General features: G+C 40.8%; 1 protein-coding gene across 3 annotated transcripts in view; it reads left to right on the top strand.

The window, feature by feature from the left end:
- The first annotated feature begins 3,400 nt into the window (after nt 1–3,400).
- Nucleotides 3,401–21,513, top strand: part of alx1 (ALX homeobox 1) — an 84,430-nt gene continuing 66,317 nt past the window's right edge. For all 3 annotated transcript variants that reach the window (XM_073059638.1, XM_073059637.1, XM_073059639.1), the window contains exons 1-2: nt 3,401–3,791; nt 13,551–13,855. In XM_073059638.1, coding sequence (XP_072915739.1) covers nt 3,563–3,791; nt 13,551–13,855 — 534 coding nt within the window. In that variant the 5' untranslated portion in view covers nt 3,401–3,562. The remainder of the gene's footprint in view (nt 3,792–13,550; nt 13,856–21,513) is intronic.

The following is a 21,513-nucleotide window of genomic DNA, read 5'->3' on the forward strand; positions in this document are numbered from 1 at the left end:
ACTAGGGAGAACTATATTTTCACGGGAAGAGCTGCAGCTTTCTGGGGCTGAGAATCATGTTCGGCATTGAGACGGACAATCCTTTAAAACAACACACAAAAATGCTGGAGGAACACAGCAGGCCAGGCAGCATCTATGGAAAAGAGTCTAGTCGACGTTTCGGGCCGAGATCCTTGGGCAGGGCAGGGTTTCAGCCCGAAACGTCGACTGTACTTTTTTCCATAGATGCTGCCTGGCTTGCTGAGTTCCTCCAGCATTTTGTGCGTAGCTTTGATTTCCAGCATCTGCAGATTTTCTCTTGTTTATCATTTAAAACATTGGGATTTAGACGGTGTCATCTCACTAAGTAAGAAACTGGACTAAGGAATGGAAAAAATAAATGTGGAAGAGCGCTGGTCTTGACCCACGACGTTTACACCCCAGCTAACCTCAAACTTCAGCTGGGAGACTCCAATCGGCTGGTTGTGCGGAAGGGGCTCGCTCGCCTTAAAAAAGGATGTTCGGCTGTTTCCAGGTGTAAACCTGAGTCAGAACAAAAACTTCAATGTAATATCATCTGAGCATGTAGTTTCCTTTACTGATCTGATGTGCTACTTGCATTTTTTTTTCCAGATGCAGCAAGAATTTGATAGGGATTTAACTCAATTTAAGGCGATTTTTAAGAAAATTCTAGTGTCGAACAGTTGCGGCCGCATTACATCAGCAGGAAATCTCATTGCCATACCCTGATAAGTGTGACCATCCTAAGAGAAGGGATACACTACAGCTCCACTGCAAAATGTAAAACCGACTAATGTCAATATATTTCTCCGTTTATTTGATCATCTTTATAGCATTATCACAAGTAAGTCTGTTTGCCGTACAGCATCCATGTTATTGACTTAGACTAATCGCTGTGATACTTCTTGGAAATATATTAGGATATAAATATATATTCGAAGGAAACTCTATATTTAACAATAGGGTCCCTTTTTTTCGGATGCTTCCCATTGGTTCCTAATATGGATATTACCGAATTCCCCGCACGCATTGTCGACGTGTCTCGAGAGATAACTTTTGCACGTCCGGATGTATCCTGCAATGACTGAATGTCGTTTAGGAGTAGAAATTGGATTAGCAGTGCTCCTGAAATGCTCTGGTGGCGGAAAAAAAAGTCGAATACATTTGTTTGCCAAATCAAACAAAAAAAAACTCATACAGCAAACCCAAACAAGTAATTGAGAGTAGAAACTTATTTTTGGTGACTTCAGATGATTTAACATAACCGCCAAATAAAGATCACTAAACCTCGATCTTAAACGGCCCTTAAATGCACGGTAGGCATACAGTTATTTTGTAAACCTCTAAAACGGCCAACGTTCAATTCTCACTAAACTTATCTTGTCGTATTTCTCAGATAGAGGTGGTTCTTGTTGTCAGTAGCGTGATTTAACATGCCTGAGTGATGGTTCGAGACCCTCGGGGTGGTTGTAAATGTCTTGTTCACTCTGAATCAACAGAGTGCTTTCAAATTGCACCTGATGTTTGCATTCCGATTCGGGCCACTACAGTTGTCCAATATTACGTCGTTTGTGTTTGTTGTTTTAAGGTTTCTCCCGACCTGTCCTCGGTAGAAGCGTGATAAGACATGCTGTGTCAGTGTTGTCACGCCTGCTTCACGTGAAAAGTTAACCCGTGGAGCTGTCACGAAGCAAACCGTGTACGCAATCTATGTTTCTCAAGCGCACGTGGTGACTTAAAAGTATGATCCTTGCAGAAATTACTTTAATCAAATAAACAATTAATTTTCGAAAAAGAGAATATTGTTCATCGTTTATTTATGCTACTGATAGGTAGATATTATGATCTCCAACAGATTTTCTTATTAAACGCTGCTTAACATAGTCATCTTAAATTCACTATTTTAAGAACGTTTATTGTCCACTGAAAAATGATTATAAACCCGAACGTTGCGTAATACCGTCACATAGATATGAGGTGAAAAATGATAGCGCCAATAAATCTGTTGAACCAACTGGACGGTGAATGTGACAACAGACTACATTCGTCAGAGCACAATATAGGAGGAAAGAGAAGTTTCCAAATGAAATCAATTGAACTTCTTAAACAGTAAGAGAGGGAAATGAGAATAGAAATGTGATAAGGAAGCATTCATTTTCGCCCTTAAGCTGTCTTTTATAAATTTATTATAAGTAGAAATTAAAAAGAACAGACGGTTTTTAATCATTGGCATTATTTTTCATATGCAGTAACAATTTAGACCAACTGAAAAAATCCAGGGTGGTAATATAACGTGTTATTCTTACTTAAAATGAATTAAAGTTCAAAGTAAATTTATTATCAAAGTACAGAAATGTCACCGTATGTGGATGTACTCAACATCATGGACATACTCAACAAATCTATAGAATACCAACAATAACACAATGAATGAAAGACCACCCAACTAAGGCGTTCAGCCAGAATGCAGAAGACAACAAACTGTACAAATGCAAACAGAAGAACCAATAATGTAAGCAATATCGGGTCCACGGCCAAGGGTGCGAACATACTGTGAGCACACACGTCATGTGGAGGCTCCAACTAACTAGAATACTTCCAAGTAGTAATAAGCGAGACAAGGTAGATTTCCACTATACTATCACGGCACAAACACCGCCGGCTGCACTGCACTTTCCCTAATTTATTTTCATCCTACCGAAAGAATGGAGAAGTGTCTTAAATTTCCTGTGAGATTTGCATCTTGCCTCACCTGATATGAAGGTGGTGTTTTGTTTAAATTGTCTGAATAAAATAACCCATTGTACTTGTTGATGCTGATGAACTGGCTGATTTGTTTTGTACGGTACGATCCCAGAATTCTGCACAAAACAACGGGGACTCGTAGCTTTAGATAGTCGGCTTGTTATTTACCGTATTGATCTGTCGGAACACGCAAACTTAATGCTCTCCCAAGGGTTACTTGCCAGAGGTGTGTGTGTGTGTGTGTGTGTGTGTGTGTGTGTGTGTGTGTGTGTGTGTGTGTGTGTGTGTGTGTGTGTGTGTGTGTGTGTGTGTGTGTGTGTGTGTGTGTGTGTGTGTGTGTGTGTGTGTGTGTGTGTGTGTGTGTGTGTGTGTGTGTGTGTGTGTGTGTGTGTGTGTAGGGGGCCACATGATTACCAACACGCCAAAAGCAAAGCATGCAAATAAAATGATCAACGTGAATTTAACCAGAAATATCACGGACAGTACGGACGTAAACAGTTTACTGTTGAAGGATAATTAGCATTAAAAATGAAACAAAAACTTGTCTGGAGCTTTTCGACAGCCAAAGGCACACTAACGATGCGTTTCAGTTGCTGGTGGGGGTGTACTCTGGGCGGAGTTTGCTCTACTGAGATTTGCATATTCATTTGATTGGGAGGAGGCTCTTTCCAGATGCCTAACGCTTTTACTCTATATAGGGCTGTTTCTGGAAACTTTATCCACGGCCAAAAGCTGCACTTTCAATCTGAACTCATTCTCTGCGAGAAAGGATCACGTCTAATCAAGACCCAGCAAGGTCATCGATCAGTTGGTTTAGATGATTATGGAATTTGCAAGTGAGAATTTCCCTATCGTTGGCCATCATTCGAAAGGGAGCGACTACTACGTGGGAACAGGGGCGACCTTGGAGCAAGTTATGGAGAGTATGGAGGGGGGAACTTTCTATAACAAGAATGCATCAAAACGCATCCAAACCTTTATTAATATGGAAAGCAACGAGCACCAAGAAAGACTGGGGAAACCCGTTCACGAGGGCGCTCCGAACGGTAGGTGGAAGAACCCTCAGAATCGCCAGCAAAATAATGCATTCGTAGTGTATGAGTAAGATTTAATTTGTTTCAAGAACGTATCGAGAAATGAAGGCAAATATCCAATTAAGTACCCTGTACATTTAAGTTGCTTGTTTGTCCGCTTGCTATGCACATGGCTGTTGCAATTTTGTTTAAATTGGGCTGTGCCAATATTGCGCAATTATATTTATAGTTTTATTTATAAGGCTCCCTTCAAGAATTGTTTCGAGTACCTTGTTCTCGTCCCCATAAAGGGCAAACAGGAAGAGCTGCTTATTCTGCTTGTTCCTCGAAATAGAGGTGACATGTTACCATAACAGACTATTTATCTTGTTTCGGTCGCCTATTGTGTAGTCGGGAGAACGTGGCGAAACGTTTTCTCAACGTTATAACGACAAACACAATTTTAAAAGATGTCACCTCGAACTGTAGTCGATCTAAATTTACTTGCTAATTTCCAGTGATTCCATAGATGTGGATACTTGGGAATACACTTTACAGTTATATATAGTAATATATTACTGCATAACTATACTGTATAGTACAGTACAGTACAGTAATACAGTTATGCAAAATTGAAAGATGAATGGGTGGCAGATATTCCTCGCTCTTAAACCGTAAATCCCTGAAGCAAATAACAACTGGGTTCCGTCCAGAGTCTTGGGCCCGTCTCCTGCCCCCATGGGGTCGGTGATTTCTTTATTAGTGGTTGTGGTGGGAGGAAGGGAATACTAAAAAGGGTAGGGTTCGTGGATTCTTCAATCATCAGTTGCCAAACTGTCCCAAGCAATTTCTAATCCAAGGAACTACTGGTTGATAGTACTTGACATAGCTAGGTGTCTCAGGATCTCGGTGTTGGAACCAATCTGCCCCGGGTGGGGTGGGGAGGGGTTGGCTTTTATATTTTAAGCTCAGTTCTATTCCCACCGCACAGTAACTATTTGAAAAATTTGTCATTTGATATCCACAATCTAGAAGACTAGGGCAGACTTCTCTCATCGGTTTGTTTAAACACGCAACGGCGGCTGAGCTCCATTTAATACTAATGATACATTGTCTGGAATAATTAAGCGTTTATTAAAATCTCGTCACAACAGTATTATTTTCTATTTTGAAAATAAGGAAACAAAAGTGTCAATGAAATGCCTTGGCCTTTAATTACAGTAACAATGAGAACTAGTTGTGACTCTCGGCATAGACCAGTGCTGGAATAGAATGCGACTGGCCTACTAAGCATCTATGTTGTATTAAGTAACTTACAATGCTAACTAATCCTAGCCATAATAGAAACATTGCCGGTGATGCTATATCCCGAGAATTCTTAGAAAGATAATTTTAGGAAATTGTTTAGGAAATAAATTTTAGAAAGTTACTTTTCCTCTTGAATTTCGCATTTTCTGAAGTCGATTAACCTTAATAAAAATCATTGAAGAATATTTCCAAATTGTAACAGAATGCAATCATGAAGAAACACGTTTCATTTTGTGGTTGTTACTTACTTTTAGTAAAAATATTAGCATTAACACAGAAGCACCAATTCTTGGATTTACGACAGCGCTTTTACATTTATAAGTTTTGGTCTAAATGTCCAGAAATTCACTCCATCCAACGTGTTAAGGACGTCCGTTTCTGAATGTAAATTCACAAAACCCGACAACCTTATCGACGTTTTCTCCAACGGCATACGATAAACCCTTAAAAATCCACAAGCACTATTGTTGTTGTTGCTCTAGGGTGAATCCGGTTTGTTTTCTTCCGGGGAAATGAACGTCGGTTTTCATCAAAATGAGCAGAACTGCGCAAGAGACGGCGCTGAATTCCATTTTATCGCCGCGAGTTATTTTAAAATGAACACTGGCAAATCAGTTTTCATGCCTTGAAATCTGCAATTGACTGAGCTGAGAGCGAGACAAAAAAAGTAGATTATTATCAAGGCATTGGATAGATTTTTTCATACAACATGACCTCCATACACTGAAAAACACAAACTTAGTGAAATCTGAAGGGCTGAGTTTGTGCATATGTTTAGAATAATGGTCTGCCGGTGCTTGGGAGTCAAACTGCAAAAACAGTACTAAAGATGTTTCAACGTATTTTATGCTTCGGGATTCATAAAATTGTGTTTCTTTTTTAAAAATAGACATATTGCGGCTGTTACGCATTTCGACACATATTATATTATCTAATTGCTGAAATGATCAATATTCCAATTAATTCCTTCAGCTGATAGTGCGAGTAAGTTGGAGCTTTTGCTGAATTATTTCACAAGTTATGCACACCCGAAAAACCGTCAGCTATAGCTACTAAATTCAATTTTTTTAAAAAACCAAATCCTTGTTGATTTGGGTCCTGGTGTGAGATAAACACGTTAGAGTAAGGAAAGATTCTGCGGTCTAACCTGAGTGTATGAACATTTTGTGATCAGAATCAGATTCAGGTTTAGTATCACTGGCATAGGTAGTGAAATGTGTGGTTTGCGGTAGCAGTACATCGCTAACAAAACTATAAATTACAATAAGATATATATTTACGCACACACTCACACATATATATTTAAATTAAATAGTAGAAAAACGTGGTGGTGTACATGAGTTCATTGTCCATTCAGACATCTAATAGCGAAGAGGAAGAAACTGGACTAAATCGTTGAATGTGTGACTTCAAGCTCCTGGACCCCCTCCTTGATGGCGGTAATAAGAGTGGGGATGTCCTGTAATAATATAACGTTATTTAAAAGTTATATTTAATTGAAGGTGACCAATACAATAGTTCTAACAGCAGCCTTATTTAATGGTGCTCTTTTTATTTTCCGAACATGCTTCATTCCGAAAATGTTTATTCTCAACAAGGAAATTAAGGAGTTTATTTAATTCGAAACTTTTAAGATTTTCGAGGAAGACTCATTTTCAAAAGTATTAATGAATGGAGTTGACGTGTGGGCTAATCAAAACCCCGCAGACTTCGTTCTTTTAGTTCAACCTGGTTTCAATTGTTCTTGATTTCATTTCATTGTACATCCCACGGTCAGACTGCGGCGAATTAGCTCCTGAAGCCTGGTGTGTAAATCGCGCTGGGCAGCAAACAGCCCAGAAGGTTGTGATTCATTTCGAAATTTACGCCGCGAATGGAAATTGGTCCTAAACTCGGGATTGGTTCGGGATTAGTCCGAATCACCTGAACTTATGCAACCAATCATCCCAATGAAATACGAAATGCTCTGAATACAATCTGAGCATCGTATACTGGTTCAGAAACTGAGGGGAAATTTAAACTCAGTCCCGGATTTATTTTTTTAATGGGGAACGCCAGTTTCAGCCAATGTCCAAGTGTGTTCAACTTTCACGTAGGGATCCACTTTTTTTGGGGGGAAGGGTTGGGTTGTGAATGGGAAAGGGCGTGGGATCAGTTTCCCCAAAGGATGACCTACTAAATAATTAATTTACTGAGAATCCTTATCTTTTCCTCTCCGTGTTCACGGTTGCAAAGAAAAGGCCGGAGTTAAAAACACAGAATTATGTTACCCGCTAGACCAGCATAGCCTAAAAGCATGTCGATATTCTGACTGTTTTTTTTTCCCCTCAAGGGAAAGTATTTCATTAAAAAAATCAAAGAATAACAGGGTGATGCGAATTCAGTGTCTTAAGTACACAAAAAATGAATCGTTTCCACAGAGTTCTTGAAAACGCGATACCCAGAAAAGAGCCGACGAGCGAGTGTTTCCCACAAAAAGCAGCATTTCTCCTGTTATAGAGGCAGCGGTCTGCATTGCCAGAACTAATCTGTGAGTTTTACAATTTACAGTGAGCAGACGGCGATAACAGGGATCTGAGCTAATAGACTGCTGTTTACTTTTGGGAAGCATTAAAGATCAAGAATTTTTCAGCAGCTCATAAAACATATAAGCGACCCCGGGTTCCTTTAGAGCTTTCAGCCGGTGCGAGCCAATGATGGCAAAAGCTGAAATTATTTTGGATTTCGAATATCTTTAATCAATTAATAAGGACTGAGATGATAAACAACAAACTAAGAATCCTAACAAGAAGTGGATCTACCTTCTTCTCTCTCGTAAGCATGCTTTTTGATTTTGAAAATGAGGCGCTTTCAAACATTTTGATGCCACATTTGAGCCTATTCCCTCGCAGGTCGTGTTTGGGATTGCGCGTGATCAGAATGAAATTCAATGTTCTGGAGAACTTGTTGCATTTCAGACCGTTACAGTGTTGCACAGCTGAAGCCTTATCCAATAAAAAAAAAGCGCCAGACCTGACCTGTTTGTTCCTAAAGAGTAGATATAATGCTATCGAGTACACGGATTTTAACCAACGACACAAGTTGGAAACCCGTTTATGTCTGGGTATCCTTACATTTGTTGTGTTTATAAAGAAGGACTAAAAATAATAAACACGAAAAGGTCTGCGGATACTGGAAGTCCAAAGCAACACACACAAAATGCTGGAGGAACTCAGCAGGTCAGGCAGCATCTATGGAAATGAATAGACCGTCAACGTTTCGAGCTGAGACCCTTCATCAGGACTGAGAAGGAAGGGGGAAGATGCCAGAATAAAAAAAGGTGGGGGAGGGGTCAGAGGATAGTTAGAAAGTAATAGTTGAAGCTAGGTGGGTGGGAAAGGTAAAGAGTTAGACGAGGAGAATAGACCATGGCAGAAAGGGAAGGAGGAGGGGCACCAGGGGCAGGTGAGAAGACTAAAGAGCCAGGGTGGGAAATGGAAGAAGGAGAGGGGAGCGGGAGGGATTTTTTTTACTGGAAGGAGAAATCAATATTCATACCATCAGGCACAAAATGCTGGTGGAACGCAGCAGGCCAGGCAGCATCTATAGGGAGAAGCACTGTCAACGTTTCGTCAGTTTCAGCACCTGACGAAGGGTCTCGGCCCGAAACGTCGACAGTGCTTCTCCTTATAGATGCTGCCTGGCCTGCTGTGTTCCACCAGCATTTTGTGTGTGTGTTGCTTGAATTTCCAGCAGCTGCAGATCTCCTCGTGTTTGTTCATACCATCAGGTTGGAGGCGATACAGACGGAATATAAGGTGTTGAGCCTCCACTTGAGGGTAGGCTCCTCAAGAGGAGGCCACGGACCGAGATGTCGGAGCGGGAATGGGATTCGGAATTAAAATGATTGCCCACTGCGAAGTACCACTCTTGACGAATGGAGCAGAGGTGCTCAGTGAACCGATCCCCCCCCCCCCCCAATTTACAACGCGTCTTACTAACGTAGGAGACACCGCACAAGGCATATTTAATCAGAAAAATTACATATTTGGACTATTTTCCCTCAATTTTCAGTATCTTGTAATGGTACCTCAGTAAGTTTGATCTAAGGTAATGATTAGTCCTAATGCATCGCTATTGTTCTGTCTGTTTCAGTTTTAGGTACCTAGCATGTGTGTCTGTGTAACATGTGTGGAAAGAATGTTTGGGGAGAATTCACTATCTGATTTTCCATGTAAGGATCGGCCTTTTCAGTTATTGTATCAAGATGACAGTTTGATTTTCATTATGCCTATCTTAATTGATCCCTTAATTTGACACTCAGCTACATAAACACTAAAAATCACATCTTAATAGTTTTTCTAACTCATTCCATGTTTCCCACTATATACCGCTACATACAAATGTTGCTCTACCAGTAGCCAGAATAATACATACATTATTTCTATTAACTTTACAATGCAGTTTTGGTCACCTACCTACAGGAAAGATGTAAACAAGGTTGAAAGAGTACAGAGAATATTTACAAGGATGTTGCTGGGTCTGGAGGACCTGAATTGTAAGGAAAGATTGAATAGATTAGTGCTGTATTCTTCAGAATGTAGAAGACTGAGGGGAGATCTGATAGAGGTATACCGAATTTTGAGGGGTTTAGGTAGGGTAAATGCAAGCAGGCTTTTTCCACTGAGATTGGGTGTGACTTACAACCTGAGGTCAGGGGTTAAAGTGGAAGATGAGAAGCTTAAGGGGAAACTTCTTCACTCAGAGGGTCATGAGAGTGTGGAAGGAGCTGCCCGCACAAGTAGTGCACACAGACTCGGTTTCAACATTTAAGGGGAGTTTTGGACAGGTACATGGATAACAGGGATATGGAGGGCTATGGTCCAGGTGCAGATTGTTGGGAATAGGCAGTTTAAATGGTTTTTGGCATGGACTAGATGGGCTGAAGGGTCTGTTTCGGCGCTGTAGTTCTCTGCTATTTTATGACCTTTTGAAGGTAGGTATCCTTCCAATCTTCTAAGACAGCCCCTTGGGATGAAGGATAATGTGTCCACTCCAGTTCTGTGGCTTCTCAGGTAGCTGATGATGACAAAATGGAATCTGTTGGCTTTGCCACAGGTGGGTAGTTTGGGAGATGGTGTTCTCTTTCTACTGTTTATGCAGGGTTAAGGTTGTAGTTTATTAATGCATGGGTTTGTCGTTCTTGGTACCATCCCAAATGTTCCTTCCCCATTTTGAGTGGTCACACACCAAAACTTTCCAGGAGTCAGTGGAAACGTTATAATTTTTCAAGGACCACTTGAATACATTCTGTATGTATAGTAATCTCAGTCTGTGCCAGAGCATAGCAAGAGTCAGCTTTTGGGAATTTTGTGTCTAATTCCATTAAAGCAATGGTACTTGTGATATTTTTGTAATATTTTCAATTTTTATTTATGGAGGAAAGTAAAACAATTGCAATATTTTACCATTCTTCTGGTTGGAACACTGCGCCAGCAAAGCCATAGGTACAGACAATGTTTTTTTTTATCCAATAGATTAGTCATTTCCATTCTGCCTTTAAGAGGCAAAAAGAGCAGGTATTGATAGTGTCCAGTAAAAAAGGAACAGGTTATTGCACTGTGACCCCTTGTCTGAACACAGTTCCTATAGGAATTCTACAAAGGGCACTATGGTAGCAGAGCAGATAGCACAAAGCTATTACAGCTCAGGGCATTCCGGAGTGCAGGATTCAATTCCAACAATGTTCTGTAAGAAGTCTGTACATCCACCGTATGGAATGTGTGATTTTTCCCTGGGTGCTGTGGTTTCCTCCCACAGTCCAAAGACATGCTGTACTCATGCTGTACTTCGCTTATTATGTGCCGTGTTGTATGACCTAGGTGATCATGGCCTTACCATGACCATGATTGTTCTTGGCAAACTTTTCTAAAGAAGTGGTTTGCCATTGCCACCTTCAAGGCCGTATCTTTACAAGATGGGTCACCCCAGCCATTATCAATACTCTTCAGAGTTTGGCTGCCTGGTGTCAGTGGTACTTAGCCAGGACTTGTGATATGCACCAGCTGCTCATATGACCGTCCACCACCTGCACTAATGGCTTCACATGACCCTGATCGGGGGGCTAAGCAGGTGCTGCACTTTGCCCAAGGGTGACCTGCAGGCTAATGGAGGGAAGGAGCACCTTACACCTCCTTTGGTAGGAACATATTTCCATCCGCCACCAAGACGTACCAGGTAGGTCAATTGGTCATTGTAAACTATCCCGTGATTAGGTTAGTGTTAATCAGGATTGTCAGGTTGCTGCAACGGTGTGGCTCAAAGGACCGGAAGGACCTACTCCCCACTATATCGTTAAATAAAAATAAAATAAAATCAGAGGTTTGACCAGCAGTAATCTCATGTCATACCATGTCAATTTTTGACAAATATCACTTTTCAGCTTTTTAACATTTTATCATCAGCTATTAACATGCTTTTGCATTGCCTTACTGACTTGGCTGTGCTTTTTTCCACCTGTACCCCCCTGTATTGCAATGCCTACATTGTTTGTATGTTTTATTTGTGAAGGACATTTACCATAGAAATACGTCCCGCTGCTCTGTCCTAAAGGAATTTTTCCACAAATTTTTGCATTAACTTCCATTCAGCATGTTGTTATAGAATCACAAAGGAATACAGGACAAAATATGTTCATTCACCCACTGAGACCATGTTAAACTTTGAAGGTCAGTACAGTAAATCACTCTCCTCTCCACTTTCTGAGAATTTCTTTCTGCTTTAAGTATTTATTCAGTTCTCCTTTGAAGACTACTGTTGGATCTGTTTCCACCATCAGGGTCCGCATTCCAGAATCTTAGCACCTGATGTGTAAAGAAGTATTTCATCATGTTGGCCCTTATTCTTCTTGTTGGTGACCTTAAATCGTTGCTGGGTGGTTATTGACTTTTCGGCCATTGGAAACAGACTCTCTTTATTTTCTCTTTCTAAGACACTTATAATTCTAAATATATCAACAAGATCTCTTCTGTACTCTGCAAAGAACAGCCCCGTCTTCTTCACCAGTATCTCTTTCACCAATCAACTGTTTACCAATCAATCCCAGCTGTTTACTTTACCCCTCCCGCCTCCCAGTTTCATCTTTCACCTTGTGTTTCTTCCCCCCCATCTTCTAACTCCTCATCTTTTTTTCTCCAGTTGTGATGAAGGGTCTCAGCCTGAAACATCGACTGTACTCTTCTCCATAGATTCTGCCTGGCCTGCTGAGTTCCTCCAGCATTTTGTGTGGGTTGCTCCCATCTTCTTCAATCTATTCTCAAAAATATTCTCCTTTACCCCTCTGAAATCTTGTTGTACAGAAAGTTATGTGCTTGCCAGATGGGCCAGAAGACAGTTTTACAATTCTTGCTGGATTTGAGCTCTGTCCCTCTCTATAAAACTCAAGATATATCACTCACTGTTTTGTAAATTTCTCCTGCCACCCCTTATGTCTCTGTAACTGTGCTCAATTCAATATCTAATCAGTCAACATTTTTATGTTTTCTTCTTGTCAAAATATATCATCTCACATATTTATGCACCTTGTCTCACTGTGAGATCTATAACCTCTCAAAACTCAATTCCTGCCCTCAAAGCTATTTACTATTTTGAAATGCTGAGCTTTGCCCCCAAGTCCAAGATATAAATGTGGATCAAATACAACAGAGGTTCTTGATCAGGAAATTGTACATCTCATACAGGCCTTCAGCACAAAATGTACATTTTAGAAATTTAGAGAAGATGATACTATGGGAGATACATCTCTACCAAGGAGGTGTAAGGCACTCCTTCCCTTTGCTAGCCTGCAGGTCACCCTTGAGCAAGGTGTAGCAACTGCTTAGTTCTGCACCCCCCCCCCAATCGTGAGTAGCCATGGGAACGGGTGGTGGATAGTTGTACTGACACCAAGCAGACAATTTCTGAAGAGTTTTGATAATGGCTGGGGTCACCCATCTTGTAGATACTGCCCAGAAGAGGGCAATGGCCAACCACTTCTGCAGAAGAAGTTTGCTAATAACTGTTGTGGTCAAGATCATCATGTTATAAGACACGGCACATAATGATGATGATGTTAAGTATAAGAAATTGGATCCTGCAGTGACCCCAGGCCTATTTTTTTCATATATTTTCTGTAGGTTAAATCCATCGCAAGAGGATGACTTCAGGAACCATTTAAATTATTAATTTCTCACTTTGAATTTTGTTCTGTTCCTAAAAGAGAGGGTCTTATCTATCATTCATTTGTTTAACCTGTTGAGGATCCGCATCTGGAGTATAAGTTTTATTTCCTATTTCTGAATGGTGGTAGGCTAGTTATTTATTGCTTATGCTACAAATGTTCTAAATCTACCATGTTTTATTTTCTTCTTGAAGCTTTATTGTCCTTTTTTTAGAGTTGTTGGAAAGCAATAGCTGGGGAAAAAAAAACTCACATGTGAATTGCTTCCTGTTTTCTTTGTTATGCAGTCAATTATGGTGTCTCAAAGCCACTGGGTCAAGCTGACTGTACGGACCTCTCAAGACCTATGGAGAACTACTGCAATATGAAGGTGTCACCATTGAAAGGTCTGGAGGAAAAATCCATCATGGATCCGAACGTTGACAAGAGTGATTCAAATGTCTCTAGCACAAAGAAGAGGAGAAATAGGACAACATTCACTAGTTTGCAGCTGGAGGAACTGGAGAAGGTTTTCCAGAAAACCCATTACCCTGATGTATATGCTAGAGAGCAGCTGGCTCTTCGCACAGAGCTCACTGAGGCCAGAGTCCAGGTAAGTCCATCACCCAAATGCTGGATCTCTAGTCCTCTTTAGCGTACAACTACGGAACAAATCTTTCTGCAAAATATATTAGATTCATAACTGTGGTATAGCAAAATGTTCAGTGTTTGATGTGGGATGCACCTTGCACAAATAAATGGGATTTCAATAAGATAATTTAAAATGGCCATCTTTAACATTATGCATTTATTTATTTATTGAGATACCGCACAGAATAGGTTCTTTCAGCTTTTCTGTCTGTGCTGTCTAGCAACCCTAGCCTAATCAAAGGATAATGTACAATCATCAATTGATCTATGAACCAGTACATTTTTGGACTGTGGGAGGAAACTGGAGCAACTGGAGAAAACCCACATGGTCATGGGGAGAATGTACAAACTATTTATGGACAGCGGCAGAAATTGAGCCCAGGTCACTGGGACTGTAAAGTGTTGTGCTAACCGCTCTGCTACCGTGCTGATCAGACTTTGTATTATTACTGGTGACGTTGTCAGTGATCTTTTACATAGCGGAATATGTCTGGCAGCAACTTCCAGATTAAGCGTGCGAGCCATTAAATGTGGAAATGTAAACGTCTCTGCTTGAATTACTTCCACATATTTTACTGTAGCGGTATCTTAGTTAATGGAAGATTGTGAAATTGCAGTGCATACTAATTATAATTATATTCATAATGATCCAAAAGTAAACCAGATAAACACTGGAGCTGCATTCAGTAATGAGTGACTTCGTTCGTCAAGCCAAGTTTATTGTCATTCAACTATATACAGTACACCGTCAAATGAGACATTTCCCTGAACCAGGGTGTAAAGCACAACACACGTGACACATAACAACCTATGAAGGTAAAGATAAAATCTACAGATGAATCACTCATAAATAATGAACTAAAGTGCATAAATTAAATATTGTAAAGTATGGAACAGATTAACCAGTGACACTTCGAAGGCAGTGCACTGGGGAGTTTCAGAAGCCTAATGGCCTGAGGGAAGAAACTGTTTCTCATCCTGACTGTTCTTGCCTTTATGCATTGGAGTCTCCTGTCTGATAGTAGAAAGTCAAAGAGGATGCTGGATGGATGAGTGGGATCCTTAATAATACTAAAGGCCCTGCTCCTGATTGTTAATGGCATGATTAATTTTGTTGAAGTACAGCCCACTGCCTGTATCACTCATTGCACACTGCAAGTCAATAGACTTACCACGTCACATTAGTGTGGTTGAATTTGCTGGCTGAGGTGTATTTTCAGCTAAGCCATGAGGTATTTGTAGTGTGTTGGCCTTAAGTAATGTAATTTACAGACTGAATGAACCTTACCCACAAATCTCCTTTGGAAATCTCCCTGCTGTTTTGTGATCTGCCAAAGCCTTCAAGAATTTCTGAATGGCTCTAGCTATCAAAAATTGAATGAAGAATTCGAACATTCTTAAAATGTATTGACATATTAAAAGATGACTTACCTAAGAAGACCTTCAAGTAATTAAAAACATTAAAGCACTCATAAATAATTAAAGAAATTATTCATGCCAAGCAGTGTAATTTTGTGCAGAATCTGAAAGTAATTTTCCCAGTGTAAATGCAGGAGAATTGGTCAATCTGTTGCTCTATTGTTAGACTCCATGTGGAGCACAATCAGAAATTCACTAGCAGAACCTGTATTTTCAAATTTTACATATGAGTGCTGAGGTCCAGACCTTGGCAGCACTTCTGTACAGAACTGTCAGAACAGCCCAGCCATATCTGAGCAGCTAATAACTGCTAAAGGACTTCTGAAAAATTAACCTCAAACGAGAAAATCTGTAGATGCTGGAAATCCGAGCATCACACACAAAATGCTGGAGGAACTCAGCAGGCCGAGCAGCTTCTATGGAAAAAAGTACAGTCGACATTTCGTGCCGAAGGGTTTTGATCCGAAATGTCGACCGTACTTTTTTCATAGATGCTGCCTGGCCTGCTGAGTTCCTCTGGAATTTTCAGTGTGTTGATTCTGAAAAATTAAGCTAAAGCACAGAATCCAATTCTTCACTTGTCAATTGACATTTTTCAAATTTAAGTAAAAGTGCTCATAGCACCCATGATTAAATCTGTACACTTTTTACATTTTTCATTTGTCTCTCCGTACGTAATTTAACTTTAATTTAGAATACTTATTTTATATTTATGCACTTGCATTTTCTGGATCACTCTCAGTTTGTTAGGATGAAGACCTCATAGTTTCTTCCAATACTTACAAATACTAAAGTTAAAAATTTAAATTAGTCATTTTTAATATCTCTTTTAAAGATCAAAGCCTGAGCAAATGAATCTGCTGACTTGAATTTCCCATGCCAGGGAAATTGATGTTCAGTAATTAAAAGTCATTACTTTGTTCAGGCAATCGTGAACTATTCTCAACTCTGAATATCAGAAGCAGACTCGATGAATATGAAAAGCAGTGATATAGCACATTCACAATATGCAATGCTAAAAAAAATGTACTTTTACTAACCTAATAACCCATACTCCCTGTGCTCCTCTCTCACTCCTTCTGTTCCCCACTCCACTGACACCCAAATTTATTCCCCTCCTACCCATGTTTGATTGAAAAACTGCACCTCTAATACTCCTGTGCCCTTCCCCAACGGTCTGCATCTGCCTTTCATCTCTCCCTTATCTGGTTCCACTTATCACCTTCCCTATTGATAAGATAACTTCCAATCACTGGTGATTTGCCAAGTCCCCCTTTCCCTCTCTACAGACCTATCTTTACCCATTAAGACCACAGACCATAAGGCACAGGAGCAGCATTAGGCCATTTGGCCCATTAAGTCTGCTCTGTTATTCGATTATGGCCAATCATTTTTTTCCCCTCCTCAGCCCCACTTCCAGGACTTCTCCCCGTAACATTTGATGCTGTGTGTGGCCAATTAAATACCTATGAATCTCTGCCTTAAATACACCCAACGACTTGGCCTTCACAGCTGCCAGTGGTAACAAATTCCACAAAATCGCCACTCTCTGTCTGCAGAAATGTCTGCGCATTTCTGTTTTACATGGATGCACCTCTATCTTAAGGCTGTGCCCTCTTGTCCTAGACTCCCCCACCAGGGGAAACATACTTTTCACATCTACTCTGTCCAGGCCTTTCAACATTTGAAAGGTTTCAATAAGATCCCTCCCATCCTTCTAAATTCTAGCAAATACAGGCCCAGAGCCAGCAAACGTTCCTCATATGATAACCCTTTCAATCCTGGTATTGTCCTTTGAACCTCCTTTGAACACTGTCCAAAGTCAGCAATTCATTTCTTAGATAAGGAGGCAAAAACTGTTCACAATACTCTGAAGGTAACCTCAGTCCAAGTGATCAGGATCCTAGCCCAACAACCAAATCTGATCAGATGCGTTTGCTCTCAGGTTACAGAGCCCATGACTGAGTGGGTCCGGACTGGCTCAAAGTCGTCATTGAGGAATGCAGTAGAACAGAGTGATCTAGGAATAATGGTGCATAGTTCCCTGAAGGTGGAATCTCATGTGGATAAGGTGGTGAAGAAAGCTTTTGGTATGTTGGCCTGTATAAATCAGAGCATTGAGTATAGGAGTTGGGATGTAATGTCAAAATTGTACAAGGCATTGGTGAGGCCAAATTTGGAGTATTGTGTACAGTTCTGGTCACTGAATTATAGGAAAGATGTCAACAAAATAAAGAGAGTACAGAGAAGATTTACTAGAATGTTACCTGGGTTTCAGCACCTAAGTTACAGAGAAAGGTTGAACAAGTTAGATCTTTATTCTTTGGAGCATAGAAGGTTGAGGGGGGACTTGATAGAGGTATTTAAAATTATAAGGGGGGTAGATAGAGTTGTCATTGATAGGCTTTTCCCATTGAGAGTAGGGGAGATTCAAACAAGAGGACATGAGCTGAGAGTTGGGGCAAAAATTTAAGGGTAACACGAGGGGGAATTTCTTTACTCAGAGAATGGTAGCTGTGTGGAACAAGCTGCCAGTACAAGTGGTAGAGGCAGTTTCGATATTGTCATTTAAAGTAAAATTGGATAGGTATATGGACAGGAAAGGAATGGAGGGTTCTGGGCTGAGTGCGGGCCAGTGGGACTAGGTGAGAGTAAGCGTTCGGCACGGACTAGAGGGGCTGAGATGGCCTGTTTCTGTGCTGTAATTGTTATATGTTTATATGGTTATATAGTCAAGGTGAGGCCTCACCAGTGCCTTATAAAGCCTCAGCATCACATCCCTGCTCTTGTATTCTAGACCTCTTGAAATGAATGCTAACATTGCATTTGCCTTCCTCACCACGACTCAGCCTTTAGGGTCCCTTTGCATCTCTGATTTTTGGATTTTCTCTCTATTTAGAAAATAGTCTGCACATTTATTGCTGCTTTCTTGCCCTCTCAACTAATCTGTCTAAGTCCCTCCTCAACTTTCCTGTTTCCTCAACACTACATGCCTTTACACGAATCTTCATATCATCTGCAAACTTGGCAACAAAGCTACCTATTCCATCACCTAAGTCATTGATATACAGCATAAAAAGGAATGGTCCCAAAACTGACCCCTGCAGAACACCACTAGTCACTGGCAGCCAACCAGAATGGATCTTTCATTCCCACTCGTTGCCTCCTACTGAGCAGCCAATGCTCTAACCATGCTAGTGACTTTCCTGTAATACCATGGGCTCTTAACATGGTAAGGAGTATCATGTGTGGCACCTTGTCAAAAGCCTTCTGAAAATCCAAATATATAACATCCACTGCAACCCCTTATCTATCCTGCTCGTAATCTCCTCAAAGAATTCCAAAAGATTCATCAGGCGAGATTTTCCCTTAAGGAAACCATGCTGCCTTTGTTCTATCTTGTCCTGTGTCACCAAGTACTCCATAACCTCATCCTTAACAGTTGACTCCAACATCTTCCCAACCACTGAGGTCAGGCTAACTGGCCTATTATTTCCTTTCTAAAAGAGTGGAGTGATATTTGCAATTTTTCAGTCCTCCGGATCCATGCCAGAGTCCAGTGATTCTTGAAAGAACGTTAATAATGCCATCACAATCTCTCCCACTATCTCTCTAAGAACCCTAGGGAGCAGTTCTTCTGCTCTGAGTGACTTATGCACCTATAAGCCTTTCAGCTTTTTGAGCTCCTTCTCCCTTGTAATAGTAACTGCACTCACTTCTCTTCCCTCACACCCTTCAATACCTGGCACACTGCTAGTGTCTTCCTTAGTGAAGACTAATGCAAAATAATGATTTGGTTCATCTGCTATCTCATTGTCTCCTATTATTATTTCTCCAGCCTCAATTTCTAGCACTCCTATGTCCACTCTCATCTGTCTTTTATTTTTATATACTTTTATTTTTTCTATTCACCTTGATATTGTTTGCTAGCTTGCTTTCCTATTTCATCTTTTCTCTCCTAAAGATTCTCTTAGTTGCATTCTGTAGGTTTTTAAAACCTTTTCAATCCTCTAACTTCCCGCTAATTCTTGCTTTGTTGTATGTCCTCTCTTTTGATTTTACATTAGCTTTGACTTCCTTTGTCAGCCACAGTTGTACTATGTTGTCAAATATTTGAGTTTTTCTTTGTTTTTGAAATACATCTATCCTGCACCTCTGTCATTTTTCTCAGAAACTCACACCATTGCTGTTCTGCTGTCACCCCTGCCAGCATCTCCTCCCAGTTTACTTTGGCCAACTCCTCTCTCATATCACTGTAATATCACTTTGGCCAAAGTACTGCTACTCCAGACTTTACGTTCTCCCTATCAAATTTCAAGTTGAACTCAGTCATATTGTGATCAAAGGCTCCTAAAGGTTCCTTTACCTTAAGCTCCCTAATCACCTCCAGTTCATTACAAAGCACCCAATCAAGTATAGCTGATCCCATTGTAGGGGCAATGACAATCTGCTATAAAAAGCTATTTTGTAGGCATTGAATAAACTCACTCTCTTGAGATTCATTACCAACCTGATTTTCCTAATCTAACTGCATATTAAAATCTCCCATGGCTATCACAACATTGTTGTTTTGACATGCCTTTTCTATTCCCCGTTGTAATCTGTGGTCCACATTCCATTTACTGTTGGGAGACCTGTATATAACTGCCAATAGGGTCCTTTTATCCTTACAGTTTCTTAACTCAACCCACAAGGAGTCAACATCTTCTGATCTGATGCCATTGTTTACCAGCAGAGCCATGCCACTCCTTCTGCCTATTTTCCTAACTTTCTGATTACAATGTGTAATATTGGACATTCAGCTCACAAATGCATCCATCCTTCAGCCATGATTCAGTGATAGGTACATCATCATATCTGTAAAAATGCAACCAGATCATCAATCTTATTTCTTATACTCCCTGCATTGAGATATAACACCTTGAGTACTGTACTGTATTTGCTACCCTTTTTGATTCTGCATCCCTAATGCACTGATACTCACCCTGCTGGCTGAAATTTTGTCCTATCATCTGCCTGCCCTTCCTGACAGTCTGACTGCATGCTATCTTTGCTTTCTTACCATCCATCTTCTCCCAAGTCCCTTCATTCTCGTTCCCATCCTCCTGCTAAACCCATTGTCTCCACATATCCCCTCCCCTACTTTGCTCCATCTGCCCATCATCTCCCACCTCATTTGGTTCCACCTACAACAACCTGCCTCACCACTCCCTCTCACCTTTTAATATTGAATATTTATTTATTGAGGAACAGCGTGAAGTAGGCCCTTTGAGCCGCGCTCTCAGCAACATCCCCAATTTAACCCTTCCCTAATCATGGGATAATTTACAATGACCAATTAACCTGCCAACCAGTACATCTTTGGATTGTGTGAGGAGACCCACACAATTACAGGGAGAATGTTTAAACTCCTCACAGGCAGTGCCAGGAATTGAACCCCGGTTGCCTGTAGTATAAAGTGCTGCGCTGACAACTACGCTTTAGTCCTGCTTTTAGTACCTCCCCATTACACTGATAGTCTGGATGCAGGGTTTCAACCACTAACATTGACTATCCTTTTCCCTCCACAGATGCTGCCTGACCCTCAGTTAGATTTTTGCTCCATTTGCTAGCATCTGCAGCCTCCTGATTCTGAATTCAAAGTACATGTATCACAGACAAGAGCAAATCTGCAGATGCTGGAAGTCTGAGCAACACACACAAAATGCTGGAGGAACTCATCAGGCCAGGCAGCATTTATGGAAAAAAGTACAGTCAATGTCTCAGGCAGAAACCCTTTGGCAGGACTGGAGTTAAAAAAAAGGCTGAGGAGCAGATTTAAAATGTGGTGGGGGTGGGGGAGAGAAACACCAGGTGATAGGTGAAATCTGGAGGGGGAGGGATGAAGTAAAGAGCTGGGAAGTTGATTGCTGAGAGAGACAGAAGGCCTTTGAAGAAAGAAAAAGGGGTAGGAACACCAGAGGGAGGTGATGGGCAGGCAAGGAAATAAGGTGAGAGAGGGAGAAGGGTATGGGAAATGGCCGGGTGGGGGATGCATTACCAGAAGTTTGAGAAATTGATACTCATGCCAACAGGTTGGAGGCCACCCAAATGAAATATAAGGTGTTGTTCCTCCAAACTAAGTGTGACCTGTCTTGTAAAGACAATACCCAGAAAAAGGCAATGGCAAACCACTTCTGTAGAAAAATCTGCCAAGAACAA

The sequence above is a fragment of the Hemitrygon akajei genome, chromosome 10 (genome assembly GCF_048418815.1).
Source record: "Hemitrygon akajei chromosome 10, sHemAka1.3, whole genome shotgun sequence".
Taxonomy (NCBI): Eukaryota; Metazoa; Chordata; class Chondrichthyes; order Myliobatiformes; family Dasyatidae; genus Hemitrygon; species Hemitrygon akajei.